At 37.0% G+C, this 16887-nt stretch overlaps 1 protein-coding gene across 1 annotated transcript; it reads right to left on the bottom strand.

Annotated features, from left to right (window-relative positions):
* fastk (Fas-activated serine/threonine kinase) lies at nt 1-12393 on the bottom strand. Its single transcript, XM_056239472.1, has 10 exons — nt 11748-12393; nt 9378-10188; nt 6427-6900; nt 5536-5684; nt 5159-5375; nt 4021-4180; nt 3843-3934; nt 2238-2910; nt 2025-2139; nt 1-1178 (listed from the first exon to the last, which is right to left on the bottom strand). The coding sequence occupies exons 2-10, from the start codon at nt 10144-10146 to the stop codon at nt 1092-1094; spliced, it is 2736 nt and encodes a 911-aa protein (XP_056095447.1). The 5' UTR covers nt 10147-10188; nt 11748-12393; the 3' UTR covers nt 1-1091.
* Nucleotides 12394-16887: the final 4494 nt, after the last annotated feature.

Raw genomic sequence — 16887 nt, 5'->3', positions numbered from 1 at the left:
GACTTTCTTTAAACGTTTTGTTTAGAATTTATCTGAAGATTACAATGAGGACAGATCCATATGCTAAAGGCACAATCTAAAAATGCAACATTCTCCACATGGGAGATGAAAACATAATTTAATAACTATCCTGCAGTCAACTTTGTGAATTGCTTTTCCCCCTCACATGATACCAAAGCATCATTCATTTTGAGAAAAATAAAATATATAAACATAACCCATTCCTGCATATAATAATTCTTGTACATTCCAACATTTCTATTCTGTAACTCCATACAGTTCACATCATAAGACTTTCAATCAACAACTCCACTTATTTATTAATATATATGTCCATATTTTTCCCCAAACCCTCAATTATTTTAGGTTTAAAACCAAAGAGCAGCAGTGGCTGTGGTGGCAGTATCTGAAATACAAATATCTGTGGCTCATCACCAGACCTCTGCACATTTGTGTCCGCATCCATAAAATATATTATGCTCCTCATACTTGCCCCAAAAGACAAAATTATTGCCTACTCTCAAGCCTGCACCTAAACACACCAAAATAACAGTGAGGACATGAAAGTGGATGTGGGAACACCATCAAAAACAAAAAATAAAATGCTGGGGAACATATAATTAACCACCTGCTCCTCTCACCCCCGAATATATACCAAAAACACTCACTCTGGACAAAATATAAAACATTTCAGAAGTGTTGCTGAATATATTGTTCATTGAGAATGAAATGGTCCTTAATCACTCACTGAGGGAAGTACTGTATGCTTGATGATGTTGAATAAGCTGTTTTCCAGGCACAGTTAGACTTACTACATTAACCTTTTTGATTTTTGCCCAGAGGAGACCTCTGAATAATTAAAGAATGACAATAACACCCACCCAGATTCCTTGTGTCAACTGATGGTTTGTCCTGAAAACAAGGACTGTTCACATCCTGTGTGTACAAACGCACATACAGACGCTCACATACACACACAGACACATACATACACCATAGTCTTTCTGAAAACAACAAAACCTCTTGAAAATGCAGAAGTCGCACATGCTCACTGAAGCACATGAACACACACACTCGCTTCGTTTATGTCGTCATAAAATAACCTCCAGGAGCTTTTTGTGTAGGTACTGCTTCACTTCCTCAATCCCATTCAGCTTCTCCAACTCCAGATAGGGCAACTACAATAAAAAAAGACAGAGAAAATCTGCATGCATTAGTAAGGTAGAACCGTGAGATGACAATATTTGCTAATACCATGGTATTTTTTTTTTCCAGTACATTGGTATGCCATGTAAATACAATAGTTTACTGTTCAATACTAGTAGAACTAGCATGTGATACCTTAACTGCACCATGGTACCTTTACACTATACAAAGTTTCGGTATTTGTTTTCATTTTTTACATGATAAATTTAATAGGACTAACAGTTATAGCCTTTTTAGAAAGTTTTATAATATAACAAGCACACTAAGCTCCATTTATTTGATCAAAAGTACAGTAAAAACAGTAATATTGTGAAGTATTGTTACCATTTAAAAGAACTGTTTTCTATTTGAATATATTTTAAAATGTAATTCATTCCTGTCATGGCAAAGCTGAATTTTCAGTAGCCATTACTCCAGTCTTCAGTGTCACATGATCTTTCAGAAATCATTCTAATATGCTACGATTTGGTGCTCAAGAAACATTTCTTATTATTATCAACGTTGACAATGGTTGTGCAGCTTCATATTTTTTGTGGAAACCATTAACTTTTTTAGGATTCATTGATGAATAGAAAGTTTTAAAAAAAACAGCATTTATTAGTCATATAATTCTTCTGTTACATTAATGTCTTTACTGCCACTTTTTGACCAATGTAATGCTTCCTCGCTGAATAGAATATATATACTGCTATTAAAATTAAGAACATTTTAATTAATCTCTACTGTTTTAAATAAACTAGACAGCATAACATAGCATGATATCTTAAGCCTGCCAGAGTAATTAATAACAGAATAAATCTAAATTGTTCGGTGTTCACCTGTAGTATAACGTAGCCCAGTAAGTGCAGGTGACGATCTCTCATGGCCCTGGATCCCACCAGCACGTCAGAATTATGGCAATAATGCCATTTATCATTTACAGACATAATAACCCTGCATATGAGGAAGGACAGAAAGAATGTGTTAAAGATGATGAGCAAGACATTCAAGCCCAGATGACACATAGTTTGAATGATTCAGGAAGGACTGACCTCTTCACCTGCTCTCCTGTGGTCCGGTCAGCTTCAGGGTTGTCAGGGTTGTGAAGCTGCAGTGGAGAACCGGCCACTACATCACTCTCGCCACCCTCTGGGTACGACACACTTTCGTAAAACGTAGTGATCTCACAGTCCGGCACTGTGCTCGCTCCTGTCGCAGCACCCCCCTCATCCTCCAGGATTTTTCCAATGGAGAACTGGAACAGGGAGTCTTGCGGTGCAACTGTCCCTGGAACGGAGGGTCCTGTCTGGGTCAGGCAGTCTGAGGGGCTACTGAGGGTGGAGCTGTCCTGACTCTCCAGAGAGTGTTCCTTGGCTAGAGTCGAGTAATAATCTGAAGAGGTGTAATATGGGTTGTAGTCCAGCGAGACCGTTCCATTAGGGCCGACCCTCTGAGATCCTGCTGCTGCTGCTGCTGGAGGACGCATGTGAGCGGAGAGGAAGGCAGACTCCTCTCCAGCTCGTTTGTCAGCCCCTTCCTCCAGTGACGGGGCAAAGGGGGAGAACTTATGGAAGTCGGTAGTGAGGGCCGCGACAGAACCGGAACCATCTGGAGATTTAAGGTTCAGTACTACACACGGGGTTGAACCTGCTGCTAATGATGCTGCTGGTGTGCCTGTTCTGATGGGGAGGACGCGGCCTGTGCTGTCGATCCACAGCAGGAAATCTGCCGTAAGAGAAAACTGCACATCAATTTCATATGAAAATGCACTCAAAGAATTTGAGGTTTGTGGCACAAATTTACATTTATGCATTTAGCAGATGGTTTCATTCCAAGTGACAAAAGGGGCTTTTGCACTGGGTAGTTATAGGAACTTAGTTATAGGAACTAGCCACCAGGGCGGTTCCTCGAGATCTAAATGATCTAGGGCCATTTTCCTGGTAGCATTCGCACCGCCACTAGGACTCTGAAGTGATGCAAGCCGCTCTTGTTGTTGTGACTTATTTTGAAGGCACTGAGAACGCCAGAGCCGGAGCACACAGCGCTCCCAATCTCCATCTTCATTAGTTTACAACAGTCCTCCTGTCTGATACGTTATTAGAGAGAACTGTTATACAAAGAAAGTAAACAGTACACGTTTACCGTGTGGTTGATGCCCAATATCGCTAGCTGAGCAGAAATACATAATCATGTTTGGCTTGGTCCCCTCCAAGTCACGTTGGATTTTCTCCTTAGAGTAAAGGTTGAGAGGTCCATCTATCACAGTTTTCCATGTTCAAAGAGTAAGTTTGTGGAGTAAATATATAGGCTATAAACTGTATGTGACTGTGTACACAGCTTTTTTTATTAAATGGCGAGTGCTGATGTTTGGTGCGTTCTGCCAATCAGCGTACACTTACATCACTGATAGTTCCTATTGTGCTGGGTTAGACTTTACTCTGAAGTAGGAGCAAATTTAGTTCCCCCAGGCGTTCCTAGAACTAAAAATCGTTCCCAGTTCCTGCGGTGCGAACACGCCAAAAAGCAGGTACTTACAGCAATAGTTCTAGGAACTATGAAAAGGTTCCTTTGGTGCGAAAGCCCCTAAAGAGGCAAAAGAGGAACAAAATAAATTCATCAAAACCCAACAAATGTCTGGATTGCAAAAAGAAATTCACCGGTGTAATATCCTGGTGCGAGAACTTCATCTTGTTTGTAGCCGTGCTCGCCAACAAGCTGCCGGAGTGCCTCTGCAACCAGACCTTTATAACTGAAACACAAATATTCACTGTAACCTGGACAAATTTGTGCCACTACTCTATTTCAGGATACTGGCAGACTTCTAAAGTCACTTACCTGTATTTGCGGTTCACCTCATCTGCAGTTAAAGCGTGGTCAAACATGAGCACTTTGTGGGTGTCCTGAAGGCGAGGTCCAGTGTAGTCCCTGTATTCCAGCTCTACGGCTGCATCCAGTAGTGAAAGGTACCGACGTACGATTAGGGCGTACGGGCTGTCTACATGGAAAAAGATGGAACAGAATTAAGCTCAAACTTTCCTGCAGAGGGGAAAGAAATAACTGTCTTCTCCACTCGACAAAAACATGTCTGGGTGATATTTCACTAACCACAATAATAAAAAAAATCAATTGAAATTAATTAAAAAAAATGAATTCCTATTAATAATCATTAATAATTCCTATTAATCAAAGAGTCATGAAAAAAAAAATCAGGGTCTACACAAACATAATAATAACACATAATAATAAATGTTTCTTGAGCACCCAATTAACATTAGAATGATTTCTGAAGGATCACGGGACGTGACACTGAAGACTGGAGTAATGATGCTGAAAATTCAGCTTTTCCATCACAGTAATAAATTACATTTTAAAATATATTAAAACAGAAAAAAAAGTTATTTTAAACTTTTGATTAGTAGTGTATCAATTAAATTCAGTGCAGCAAATACTGCCATGATGCATAAATGCTTTAAAAAAAAAAAGTCATTTAATTTATAATTTTTAATTTACAGAACAAAGACTTGTTTATTTTTACATGAAAATAATTTTAGAATGTTCTTTATTTTCACATGAAATTTAATTGCACAAAATTTTAATTATGCTCATTTAATTTCTAGACATTTATTCTAGATTTCTAGACATTTCTTCATCCTTTGTGGAATTCATTTTTAATGTTTTTAAAGAAATAAATCCACCAGCAGAGGTCACCATTGATATATGTTCCCTATGATGTGTTTGCATGAGTGTTTCCTGCTCCAAAGCAATTTCAGTGTTTACTTATGGGTGCCTAGGATATTATAAATAAAACATTAAACATTAAAAAACAAACATGAAGCCATTAACCATCTGAGTACATAAGGACTGACTATTTTATCTTCTCAAGAGAGAAGTGCTGGTCTTCTTAGCACTCAACAAACATGCCAGTTAGCTTGCTTTCAAAACACGCATTCAGTAATGACAAACTCCAACTCACTGGTGACATTGCTGATGAACGATGGAGAAAAGACACGGTGAAGAACAAGCCCAGGAAAATGTCCCAGCTGGAACAAGGACATGAGGATGTTTACAGTTGCCAATGGAGAGCTCAGAGCCTTTAGTTCAAGCACCATCTCCAGCTTGGAAAAAAACTGAGCCTCATTAGCTGGCCGATAACTCATACGACTGAATGGGAAAACAAGCTTCTGGATCACCTAGACAAGATGAAACATTGAAAGAGTAAATCTTAAATACAATAGACTGGTTTAAACACAATTACATAACACAGAAAAGGAAGCCAGTTATCATTTTATTTTATTATTTATTAAATACATAAACAACCCTTTAGTACTGAAACCAGTCAATTTGCCTAACCTTGCTGTCCAGGTATTCACCCTTCTTGACCAAGAAGTCAGCGATAGTGTCTAGCAAGCGTGTTTCTCTGAGACGATGGCGAGCGATGTACTTGGCAATGAGGGCCATGGTGTAAGGCGTGATGCTATCAACCTTTTTAGGCAACTCCTCTAAAAAGACAAAAAAGGATTTAAAGTTAGCCTCATTCAGTTCTTGGCAACAGGAAATTTCTAGCATAATTTTAGCAAACATTTTATCATTATAAATATCAAGCGGTCAATGTTTGGCCCCTGCTGGAAGATCACCATTAGATTTCGACTTGGGCACAATTACAAATTTTAAATAATAAAAGATTATTAACAGAAATTTCTGTTTACCACGACAGTCTATCTTTTGGCTTCTAAAAGCATTTTATGATGGATTTTTTAAATACATCACTTTTCACACATCGCACACCTATTATGCTTAAAGAAATTGCTCATGTAATACATAGAAAACATTTCAGAAATATGCTGAAAAATATACTGATGTAATAGATGAAATATATAAATATATATTATATGAAAATATGCTTTATACACACACACAGATATATATATATATATATATATATATATATGTGTGTGTGTGTGTGTGTGTGTGTATAAAGCATATAAAGCATACACACACACACACACACACACACAGATAGATTTTTTGACAGTTATTTTGAATTGTAATAATATTTCACAATATTACTGTTTTTACTGTATTTTTTGATCAAATAAAAGCATAGTTGGTGAATTAAACTCTTTCAAAAACCGACCCTGACCTTTTGAAAGGTAGCGTATATATAAATTACAGGGCTCAGAGAGAATTAGTAAAAAAAAATGACAGGCTAACCTTATGAAGACAAATGTGTCATTAACTCACCTGCAAGACTGCTCACAAACTTCTCCTGCCTGTTCTGGTAGAAGAGGTGAGAGCTGAAGATAAGCTCGAGGCTCTTGTTGCTAGCCTCCCTGGCACATGCTGACAGCATCTCATCCAGCAGAGCCATCTCATGGTCCCTGACGCTGCTAACGCTGGCCAGCGTGTGCTTCACCAGCCGCAGGATCTTCCGGTTCACCACCAGCAGCTCCGGGGAGGCTCCATCCGCCGCCCGCAGCGCTCTCCATTTAGTGCGGTAGTAGGAGAGCAGGAGGAAGAGCGTCTGGGGGTGGCGTTCCCGCTCGATGTTCTTCTCTAGCCCAGCGAGACACGACTCGATCAACGGATGCTGGCTGGACGGATGCAGCTTCATGCTGCTGCTGAAAACCATGGAGATGTCCTTTTGGTTGAACTGGGACAGACGCGCCTGGGACTCTTCCTCCAGCACCTGCACAATCTGAGAGTCACTGGGCAGCCCTAAATGAGATGGAGAGCACACACGATTAAAAGTCAAGTTCTAGAAACTAGAGATATAGAAAATATACTGTAACTTGGTGGCTGAATGACACATCAAGCAGTGACAGGAGTGTCAGATGCTGTATTTCACCTAAAACTATTTTAAACAACATTTTTCTACTTTTATAACAATTTTCTAAGCACATTTGCTTAAATAACAGCATACACTTTAGCTGGCATGGGAAACATATTTTGCACTGGAACTGAGCACTTTTTGAACCTTTTAATAAATATTCTTAAAGATTTTTTATATGAATATTGTGTAGGTTTTTTTTCTTTTCTTTAAATAAATAATTAATATTGCTTTTTCAAATATTTTATAATTTATTTCAATAATTTAAATGATATATTTTTTTCAGCTGACATAAAACTATTTGAAAATGAAACCGAAATGTTTCAACAGAAAGGGACCAATAAACGTTAAAAATTTGATTGTGGATGGAACGTACGGGGCATGTATAATCCAATTAATTGGAAAAAAAGTTATTTCCTTTTTGAAGAATAAAAAGGTTAATAAAGCTCTGCTTCAAATGAAGCTCCAGAGAGACTTTGTTGTGCCATGTATTTTTTGCATCTTTTACTTTAAATTATAGAGGAGTGTGTATTCTAATTAACAAAATTTTACACTGGATAGATACTTGTATAAAGGACTACATAAAATCGCTTTGTATGCAGACGACATCCTTTTGTTTGTTACTCAACCGGAGAAGTATATTCCAGTGATTATGGAAATTATTGAACAGTTTAGTAAAGTTTCAGGATATAAAATTACAGTAAATGTATAGAACTATGCATGAGGATTCGGATAGATGCACTCCCCTGCTATTGTCTATGTTAGGAAGGATTGCTTTGATAAAGATGATAGTATTGCCTCGTTTCTTGTACTTATTTCACATGATCCCATTTCTTCTAAAGTGCACTATAATTAAACGTAGTAATGGCTGGTTCAGCTCTTTTATTTGGAACCGAAGCAACAAAGACTAAAATTGACTAAGATGCAACTTCCCAGAAATAAAGGATGTCTTGTGATTCCAGATATCACAGTTTCAGCATACTTTTGAATGGGTGAAGATGATCAAGATTCAGTTTGGTTGGACATTGAATCACTCAACTTAGGCAATGGTTTACCAATCACATTGGCCTGTCTTCCTTTTGTTTTAGACGTTAAAATATATCTGGTCAGAACAGGATTGTTAGTAACACACTGCATGTGTGGAAGTTAATCAGGAGTTGGGAAGGAAAAGCCAAAACTCTGTCACCTATTACTCCAATACAATGACATTTTGATTTTCAGCCTGGAATAATGGATAATGGTTTCATGTTGTAGAGAGACGTTGCTATAACCACTATAAAGGATCTGTTTGATAAAAAGAGATGTTGTTATCATTCAAACACTTGGAAATGCATACATATTAAAGCCTATTGGGTACAGATTTGTAGGAGATTAACCCCCAGTTTCACAGACAAGGCTTAAGCCTAGGCCCAGACTAAAAGCATATTTGAGCTGTTTTAACTGAAAGTAACTTGCACTGACATATCTTAAAATATATCAGTGCCATTGTTTTGTCTCAAGATGCACACCAGTAATGTGTAAGAGCATTTTTCTTAAATGGACCTTTGATAAACTGCCAACAGTGTCGGAGTGGCATAAAGTGATGTGATATTTGATTTTCTTTCACTGTAAAATATTACTTACTGGTCAAAAGGGAAAATGGATACATTTTAGACATGAAGTATATAGGTCCCAGGATTTCACTTATCTTTTGGCAAAACCTTTGCAGGTCAACATGAATTTTTTGTTGTTGTTTGTTGATGATGCATGTATCTATGGTTTATGTTGGAATGTACTGTGATCCGTGGTCACTGTTCTATTGATTTGTGTTAAACAATTAAAAAAAAAACATAAAAATAATGTACTTAGTATTTCCATGTCCTTTTGCTTTAATAACAGCATTCACTTGAGCTGGCACAGAAATTGTATTTTGTGCCACTAAGCACTTTTTGCACCTTCTTTTCTCTTAAATATATTTTTGAGTATTGTGTACAGGCTTTTCTCTTTTTCTTTTCTTGAATGATTATTATAATAACATACTTTCCTAATATTTTAGAACAATTTTTGCACTGAGCATAACTGCTTTTTAAATAAAACGTAATATTTATTATAGAAAGCTCCATGACTTGTCATGAAAAATTATACAATTGTAGAAAGTAACTGACATTTCAAGCCCTGTAAATCACCTTCCCTGATATGTCAGGGACAAACTCTGCTAATTGGAAGTAAGGAAATCTGACCTTTTAAGGATTGAGGTCACATGGACAATGTCAAAAATGTGCGTTTTTAATTAATAAACTAATAATAGTGCAAAAAATAAAATGCTAAAAGTTTCCGTCGATGTAATCTGACTACATTGTCATTGAACTGAAAGTGAAGGACTCACCAAGAGCAGCTACAGCATAAAGGCAGTTAACAATGCTGAAGTTGTCAAACTTGGAGCAGTCATTGACAATGGCATCACAGAGAGTCTGAAAGTCCTGATTATCCAGAATGTGTCGTATAGCGTTCTCCCCTGAACCTCCAACAGAGGTCGCTGGCAAGGCTCCTTCGCCCGCTCCTCCACCACCACCCGCCTGACCTCCAGCCTGCAGCAGTACCAGGAGCTGACCGATCTTCTGTAGGGCAATGGGGTAATGATTGTGCGAGATCTTGCCTGGATTCTGCGTGACCCAGCGGAGGACTTCATCCACGGTGCGCGAGCGATCGATCAGTCGCTTCATGGTGAAGAAGGTGTCGTAGCTCATCTTCTCATGGATGAAGTTCCAGGTCTTCTTCTTGCCGTGGTGCAAATGTGCATGAGGCTGGTAGTGCGGAGGGGGGAGGTGGGCGACTTGAGGGTGGGTGTGGTAGTGCTGGTGGGTCTGGTAATGGGGCCGGTGGGCATCTAGACGGGCTTGATAAACGGGTGGGTAGCTCTGAGGATGATGGACATGAGGGTGATGTGGAGGGAGTGGATGATGGTGGTTCTCCAGCAGGGGCGGCCCTCCTCCCATCAGGCTGATGCGCCGACCTGGCTTGCCCCCACCACCGCTGTACATGCGTGTGGTGTACATACTAGTAAGAGCACCTAGACTCAGTAGGCGAGAAGGCTGGTGGGGCGAGGAGAATCTCCTGCAGGTTAAAAGGCCAAAGCGAACAGGCAGCCCCAGCATGGTATATAGGGTGGTCCAAATGTGAAGTTCAAGAGAACACTCCTGCAAATAGAAAGCATATCCTTTATTTAGAACACTTCATAGTCCAAATGATTTTTTCAATCTGCATACAGCAGATTTTAGTGCTGAACCACAGTAAAATGCAAAATTATGGTTCAGCACTTATGGAAACTCATCTCCACACCAATGAAGCAGGCAGGAGCAGCTCCAGAAATAGATGGTAACTTGAGAATTGTCAGACTGATGTGTCCTTTCCTTCAGGGGCTGAGAGGAGGAGAGGACATCCCATCCTCACATCTGAATCAGACCTCATTTATTAATTAAGATATACGTTTTTGAATTTTCATTACACAACAATACAATTATTATGATTATGAGGTTGATCCAGATACAAAACTCTAAAAACAGATAAAATGTGAATCTAGACTTGGATGTACACCAAAGCTTGGGGTCAGTAAGGTTATTTAAAAAAAGAAATTAATACTTTCATTCACCAAGGATGCATTAAATAAATCAAAGGTATTAAAGACATTTATAATGTTACAAAAAATGTCTATCTCAAGTAAAAACGGTTAAATGGAACTTTAGTTAACATAAGATTAATACATTTAGATTAGTCTTTAGATTAATAATAATAAGAAAAGTTACTTGAGCACCAAATCAGTATATTAAAATGATTTCTGAAGGATCAAATGACACTGAAGACTGGAGTACAAAATACATTAATATAGAAAACAGTTATTTTAAATAGTAACAATATGCAGCCTTGGTGAGCATAAGAGACTTTCAACATCATCTGAAAAAAAAGCCTAACCAACCCCAAATCTTTCAACAGTTTTAACAGTTGTGTGATCACTCACATAATCGGATCAGAGGGACCAAATATACTAAAGCAATGAAAAATGGATATCAAACAGGCACTAATGGAAATATTGGATATTGAATATTTCATTATAAGTTCAACTGCTGTAAACAGAGATTGACATTAAATGCATCTGCTGTCCTCATGTTGGTGTGTCAATGGTTGGACTAGTCACTATGATATGCCATTTCCATAGCATTTGTCCCCTTTAAAGAGACAGCAATTGGAAAATAGACATATGAACCACTTTAATTATGCTTTTTTAATCGAAATAATGTACCATGGTTCTTCACACACACAAAAATATTGAGCAGCAACATAATTGTTTTCAACATCAATAATATTAAGAAATGTTTCTTGAGCACCATATTAGAATGATTTCTGGATAATTTGACACTGAAGACTAGAATAATGGTTACAGACAATAACAATAAAAAGTTATATGAACTACTTTAATTATGCTTTTTTGGGAGCTTGACAGCTCACATTCTCATTCGTCATCTTCTGTGCCACAGAAGATAGAAAGTCATTCTGGTTTGGAACAACATGACGATGAGTAAATAAGTTAATGACAAGATGTTTGACCTAAACTTCTAGCATTCATTTTGTCGCTTGCGGCTTTTTAATAGTTTCGTGTCAGAAAAGCTTGATTTGTCTTGAAAAATACACCACTATAAACCAGATTAAACATTACAATTGCTGCCATACGACCTCGCGTGATGGTTCAAAGCAGGCTTACATGTTTATCTCAGAGGATGGCGCGTGGATGGATGTGCAGGTTCTGTTCAGGAGGATGAATTTGCCCGCAGGAGTCGGTGGCATTGGCAAGATTATTGCCGATTCGACGGTTGACTGTGTTGCACAGCGGTGTGCATTCAAAAACTGATCTTTAATAAACGTTTTAAGGGGACTGACATGATGTTGTAAAAGCTGGATTTATGGAGCATCTGCTGAGGCCCCGGAAGAAGAGCAGAGCTGAGCGCTGCTAACGAGCTGCTACACCGATGATTTCACAGTATCTGCGTGTTGCAGCTGGGGTTGTTTTGCTTCGTGTCGCGAAACGCTGAGAGTTGTACTAAAATATGGCTAAAAATACAGTGCGTGAATCTGGTGCGATCCAGTAGGACATGGCTTGATCAACATGCGCGACTCCTTTCCCAGCAGCTAAAGTCAGTGATTATCAGTGTAGGTGAAGGTAAAGCTGCCTGATCGGAACTAACGTATTTCTCTGTATGATCTCGATAAAGACTCATAATCTCATGTCGCCGCGCTGTCAGGGCCTGGTAACCTCAGGGTGCCCAGTCTTCCGCTACACTCCCCTTGCACTCCGCCAGTGGTCGTCCGCCGCCCCGGTGTTAGCCATGTTCCCGGAAGTCAACAGAGGCAGCCCGGAAACACGTGTTTGCCAGAAGGACAGTTTTTTCTTCCATAATATAAGTTTTTTTCTGAGTTATATCATAATTTGTTTTATCATCCAATTAAAATCTCGATATTGTTTTCTACCTTTCTTTCTTTTTCTATCTATCTATCTATCTATCTATCTATCTATCTATCTATCTATCTATCTATCTATCTATCTATCTATCTATCTATCTATCTATCTATCTATCTATCTATCTATCTATCTATCTATCTATCTATCTATCTATCTACCTACCTACCTACCTATCTACCTACCTATCTATCTATCTATCTATCTATCTATCTATCTATCTATCTATCTATCTATCTATCTATCTATCTATCTATCTATCTATAACGTTATCTGTCTATCATTAAGGACTTTTTAATTAATCACATTCATTTTTCTTTAGGGATCAACATCTGCTTTTGAAAACTAAATGTCCCCCAGTACTTGGGCCAAATTTAGTGTGTCTGAAAGTGTTATATTAGTCAAGTTTCTTTTTTATAGAGCACATGTTTAACACAACTGTTGTAGTTGATACAAAGTGTTTTACAATAAAAATAAATCAGAATTTAAGAGAGAAAAGAAAAAAAAGAGAGAAATGCATGGAGATAAAAAATCAAGTATCAAAATCAATGTATATACATACAATACATACACGCATAACGTAGAACACCAGCTATTCAAAATACACAACATCATTTGAACATTAGAGAGTAAGAATAAATCTGGATTTAAAAGCATCCAGTCATGGAGAGGCCCTGATGTTCAAAGGTAGACAGTTCCAAAGCTTTGGGGAGACTATACAGAGAAAGCTCGATCGCCTTTTGATTTATGAACGAGGGACTGTTCTGTTCACAAGATCTCAGTGACCTAGAGGCTGTGTATGGCCTAATAAGATCACAAATATAATCCGGGGATAAATTGAGCAGTGCCTTGTATGCAAAAAGAGGAATCTTAAAGTCGACTCTAAATTTTATAGGGAACCAGTGCAATGAGACCAGACAGCTTTTCATAGTTCCTGTTAGCAATCTGGCTGCTGAATTTTGAACCATCTGTAACCGAGACAGTGTAGATTGAGATAGGCCAACGTACAGAGAGTTACAGTAATCCAGTCGAGAGGAAATTAGTGCATAAATCACAATTTTGAGGCTTTACTAGAAAGAAAGTGTTTCACTTTTGCTACAGATCTGAGTTGAAAGAAGCAATTCTTTACAACTGCATTTACTTGTCAAATTGGAGAAGAGGATCAAAATAGACTCCTGGCATTTTTTTTGCATGACTGTGTATAACAAAAGAGAAAACAAAACTATCGATCTATCTATCTATCTATCTATCTATCTATCTATCTATCTATCTATCTATCTATCTATCTATGAACCTTTTGTCAGATATGAGATTATTCACTGGTATTATTTTTGTTATCTCTTAATATTTCACTACTTCAATTTTGTTCAATAAGTTGCAAAGATCCACGTTTCTTCTCATTTGTTATATCATTAGCATCACAGATGTTCTCTGTCACACTTTTTATCTTCATTCAAAATATGATACCTTTCTACATTCTCTAAAGTTTGCCATACAATAAATGCAAGGCTGCAAAAAAGAAAAGACTGTACGAACATTTGAGCAGATGCCTTTATTATTTAGTTTATAGGGTGTATTCTGGGACGTTTTGTAAAGACATGGCATTACTAAAACAAATGGTCTTTAAAGCCAAAGTCTCTCCAGTGTTGATCCTCTGTATCATTTATTCAGTGAACACATAAATAAAAACTTTGACGGCCAGTGGACTTGAATCGTTCTTGTTACTTGTGTAAAAGAGTTATAATTTTAGTGGTTAAATTATATTAATGGTTACTTATAGTTATTTACAGTTTTTCTCAATTGGTTTGGCACCTTTTTCAAAGTTTTAACGTTCTCTAAACTGTAAGCTCAATTGTCACAAATGTTTGCTGAAACATCAGAACTCTATTGCATGCCTACAAAATGTAGTTACTCACCCAAAACATTTAACTCATGCTTCAAAACCTAGTTTTTGTGTCAGTAACTTGGCTAGTGCCACACAAATAAAAAGGCTTTTTGTCATCGTGTGAGCCAAACTGGTCAAAATGTTTAGATGTTTTTTCACCATGGAAATATTTGTTAAATACAAATTACATGTGCTTTCTACTTTTTAGTTGACACTGACTGTTTTCTACACAAGAATGTCAGATTTGTCTAGATGAATGTTCTCACACTGAGCGATACAGATTTCAGCAGTATAAACAATTACAAGGAAAAGTCATTACTGTAGTACACAAAAAGAAAATGGACATTTGGTCACACTTTCTTTTAGGCGTCCTTATCTATACTTTGTACATTTAAAAAAAGTGTACTTATTGTGCTCAAATTGTATTGAAAAACACGTTTGCTGCTATTGAGATGGGATACGGGTAAGGTTAGGGACAGGCTTGGTAAATCTAGATTTAATTAGCTGTAATACTGTAACATAAAGTTTTTTTTTTTTTTTTATATATGAGTACAATGTTAATTTATTCATTTAAATGTTAGTACATAGTAGTTAAAGACACCTAATATAAAGTGGGACTGAACATTTTTATTTATACAGCACATATTTGTAGAAATACATGTAAAACTGAAATTTCACAGTTGCTTGTTGCACATATAGCCTACTGTATGCTTCCAAACTTGATTGGTAGTACTGTTATTCCTATATCATTACAATGGCAGGCCATTTGCCAATTCAGCAGACATTACACATATTCCATGTCATAGGTATATGGAATATACATGCATGTCTGACAGATTTTGATAATTTAATGGATCATTTTGCATATTGAAGGCTCACACGATGAAAGAATGTTTAGAATTTGTGAAGAGTTTGACAGTTTCACTGAGAATCAACTCAGTTTTGATCAACAAGCCCTGTGCATTTAGATGTTGTGCAAATAGTAGACAATTGTACAATTGTACAAAAACACATGCAATTTGCTTAAATCAATAAGATTTCCAAATCTGATGTGAACAAGAAACTAATTGTTCGAGACCTTATTGTTTTGAGAAAAAAGAATCTCATTTTGAGACAATTGCGATAAAGAAAAACTGTAAATACAGCAACTAATTATAGAAATAAACACGGTGTAGTTATATGGTTGTAAAAGGTACGCCATAACCAATTCTGTTGTTGTTTTTGACTTTTAATAACCTTCTTGATTTCACTAGTTCATTTCAACTCCCATGCAGTGAGATAAATACATTTTTGTAAAAGGGGTAAATATTCCCTGTAAATTCTCAGTTAATATATGAAAAGAATGAATGCAGAATAACAGTTTAAAAATTTTTGCATTAAATGGAATTACTTAAAATAGCTTGAAAAGTAGCTTTAAATGGAGTTATGATACTGTACACAAGTGTCAGACATTGTTATTCAGATGTGACATTGAGATGCCATTTTATAGCTTTAAATCTGTGGTAGAAATTCCCCTATACACCTGCCTTAATTTGACAAATTTATACTATACTAGCCGTCTCCGACCCTTATGAACATTATCATTTGGGAATAAGGTCTCTGGTTCTCTAGTGTTCAGCCTGCTGCGCAACAATAATCAGACAGACTCCAGACAATGCCTTCGAATATGCTTTAATCATGGCCGGAAGGATCTCAGACCATTTTCATGGCGAATCCCCCCTCGAAAAAGTGTACAAAAGTTTTTATAGAATAGGAGCATGAAAAAAGTGACCTGATTTATTAAACCATTTTTCTACAATATGATTAGTTCTTTATATGTATAATTCAGCAAACCCTTCTGTTACTAGGTAAAAGCAAATCTGGATTATTTGATTACTTCAGCTTGTTACTCAAGTCATGAGGTTATATATTTAGACAGCTGTCAAGTTTTGTTTCCCCTTTTGTTACATATACCGTACACACACTTTGGCAGAAGTGTTGGGGATATTTCGTTTTCAATTGATTAATTTAATTAAAGAAAATTCCTTAACAAAGCCAACAGTTAGCATTCGACCTTCACGTCCCTTAATATAATTTGTATTGATTTAAAACACAAATGAAAACAGCCGAAATAACTAAATAACAGCGTCACACCGCAGGACATCTGTTTACAGATCTTTTCAAGATTAAACTGGGCCTCTCAAATTCGGTGCCAATAAATCGTCTAAAGATCAAGATTTGTAACATTTCTTTCATGGAAACTTTGGGGACAATTTTACAAGGTCTCTATGAAGAATATTTAGAAATGTTTTAAACAGTTATTCATTTGACTTGTACGTTATTCAACACAGGACGTACTATTGTAGACTAGCCTACTGCATTTTCCATATTTCACTCAAAATTACATCATGACATTGAGAAAAAACTGACAATTGAGAAAAAATTCACATTAATCTTCATAATAAAATTTTAGATAAAGAAACTTGGTCTGAGAGGTCATTTTTATAGGTTACATTTCATTAG

Source organism: Rhinichthys klamathensis, unplaced genomic scaffold (assembly GCF_029890125.1).
Source record: "Rhinichthys klamathensis goyatoka isolate OS25496 unplaced genomic scaffold, OSU_Roscu_1.1 h1tg000566l_1, whole genome shotgun sequence".
Lineage (NCBI taxonomy): Eukaryota > Metazoa > Chordata > Actinopteri > Cypriniformes > Leuciscidae > Rhinichthys > Rhinichthys klamathensis.
This window is presented reverse-complemented; position numbering and strand designations above follow the sequence as displayed.

What these genes read in the sequence shown, in the direction of transcription:
- fastk (XM_056239472.1), bottom strand. Translation starts at nt 10,146, where the DNA reads ATGCTGGGGCTGCCTGTTCGCTTTGGCCTTTTAACCTGCAGGAGATTC. An exon ending in GAGGTGAACCGCAAATACAG is followed by an intron (nt 3,935 to 4,020) that starts GTAAGTGACTTT and finishes TTTGTGTTTCAG; the next exon opens with TTATAAAGGTCTGGTTGCAG. An exon ending in CGCACCAGGATATTACACCG is followed by an intron (nt 2,911 to 3,842) that starts GTGAATTTCTTT and finishes CTCTTACGGCAG; the next exon opens with ATTTCCTGCTGTGGATCGAC.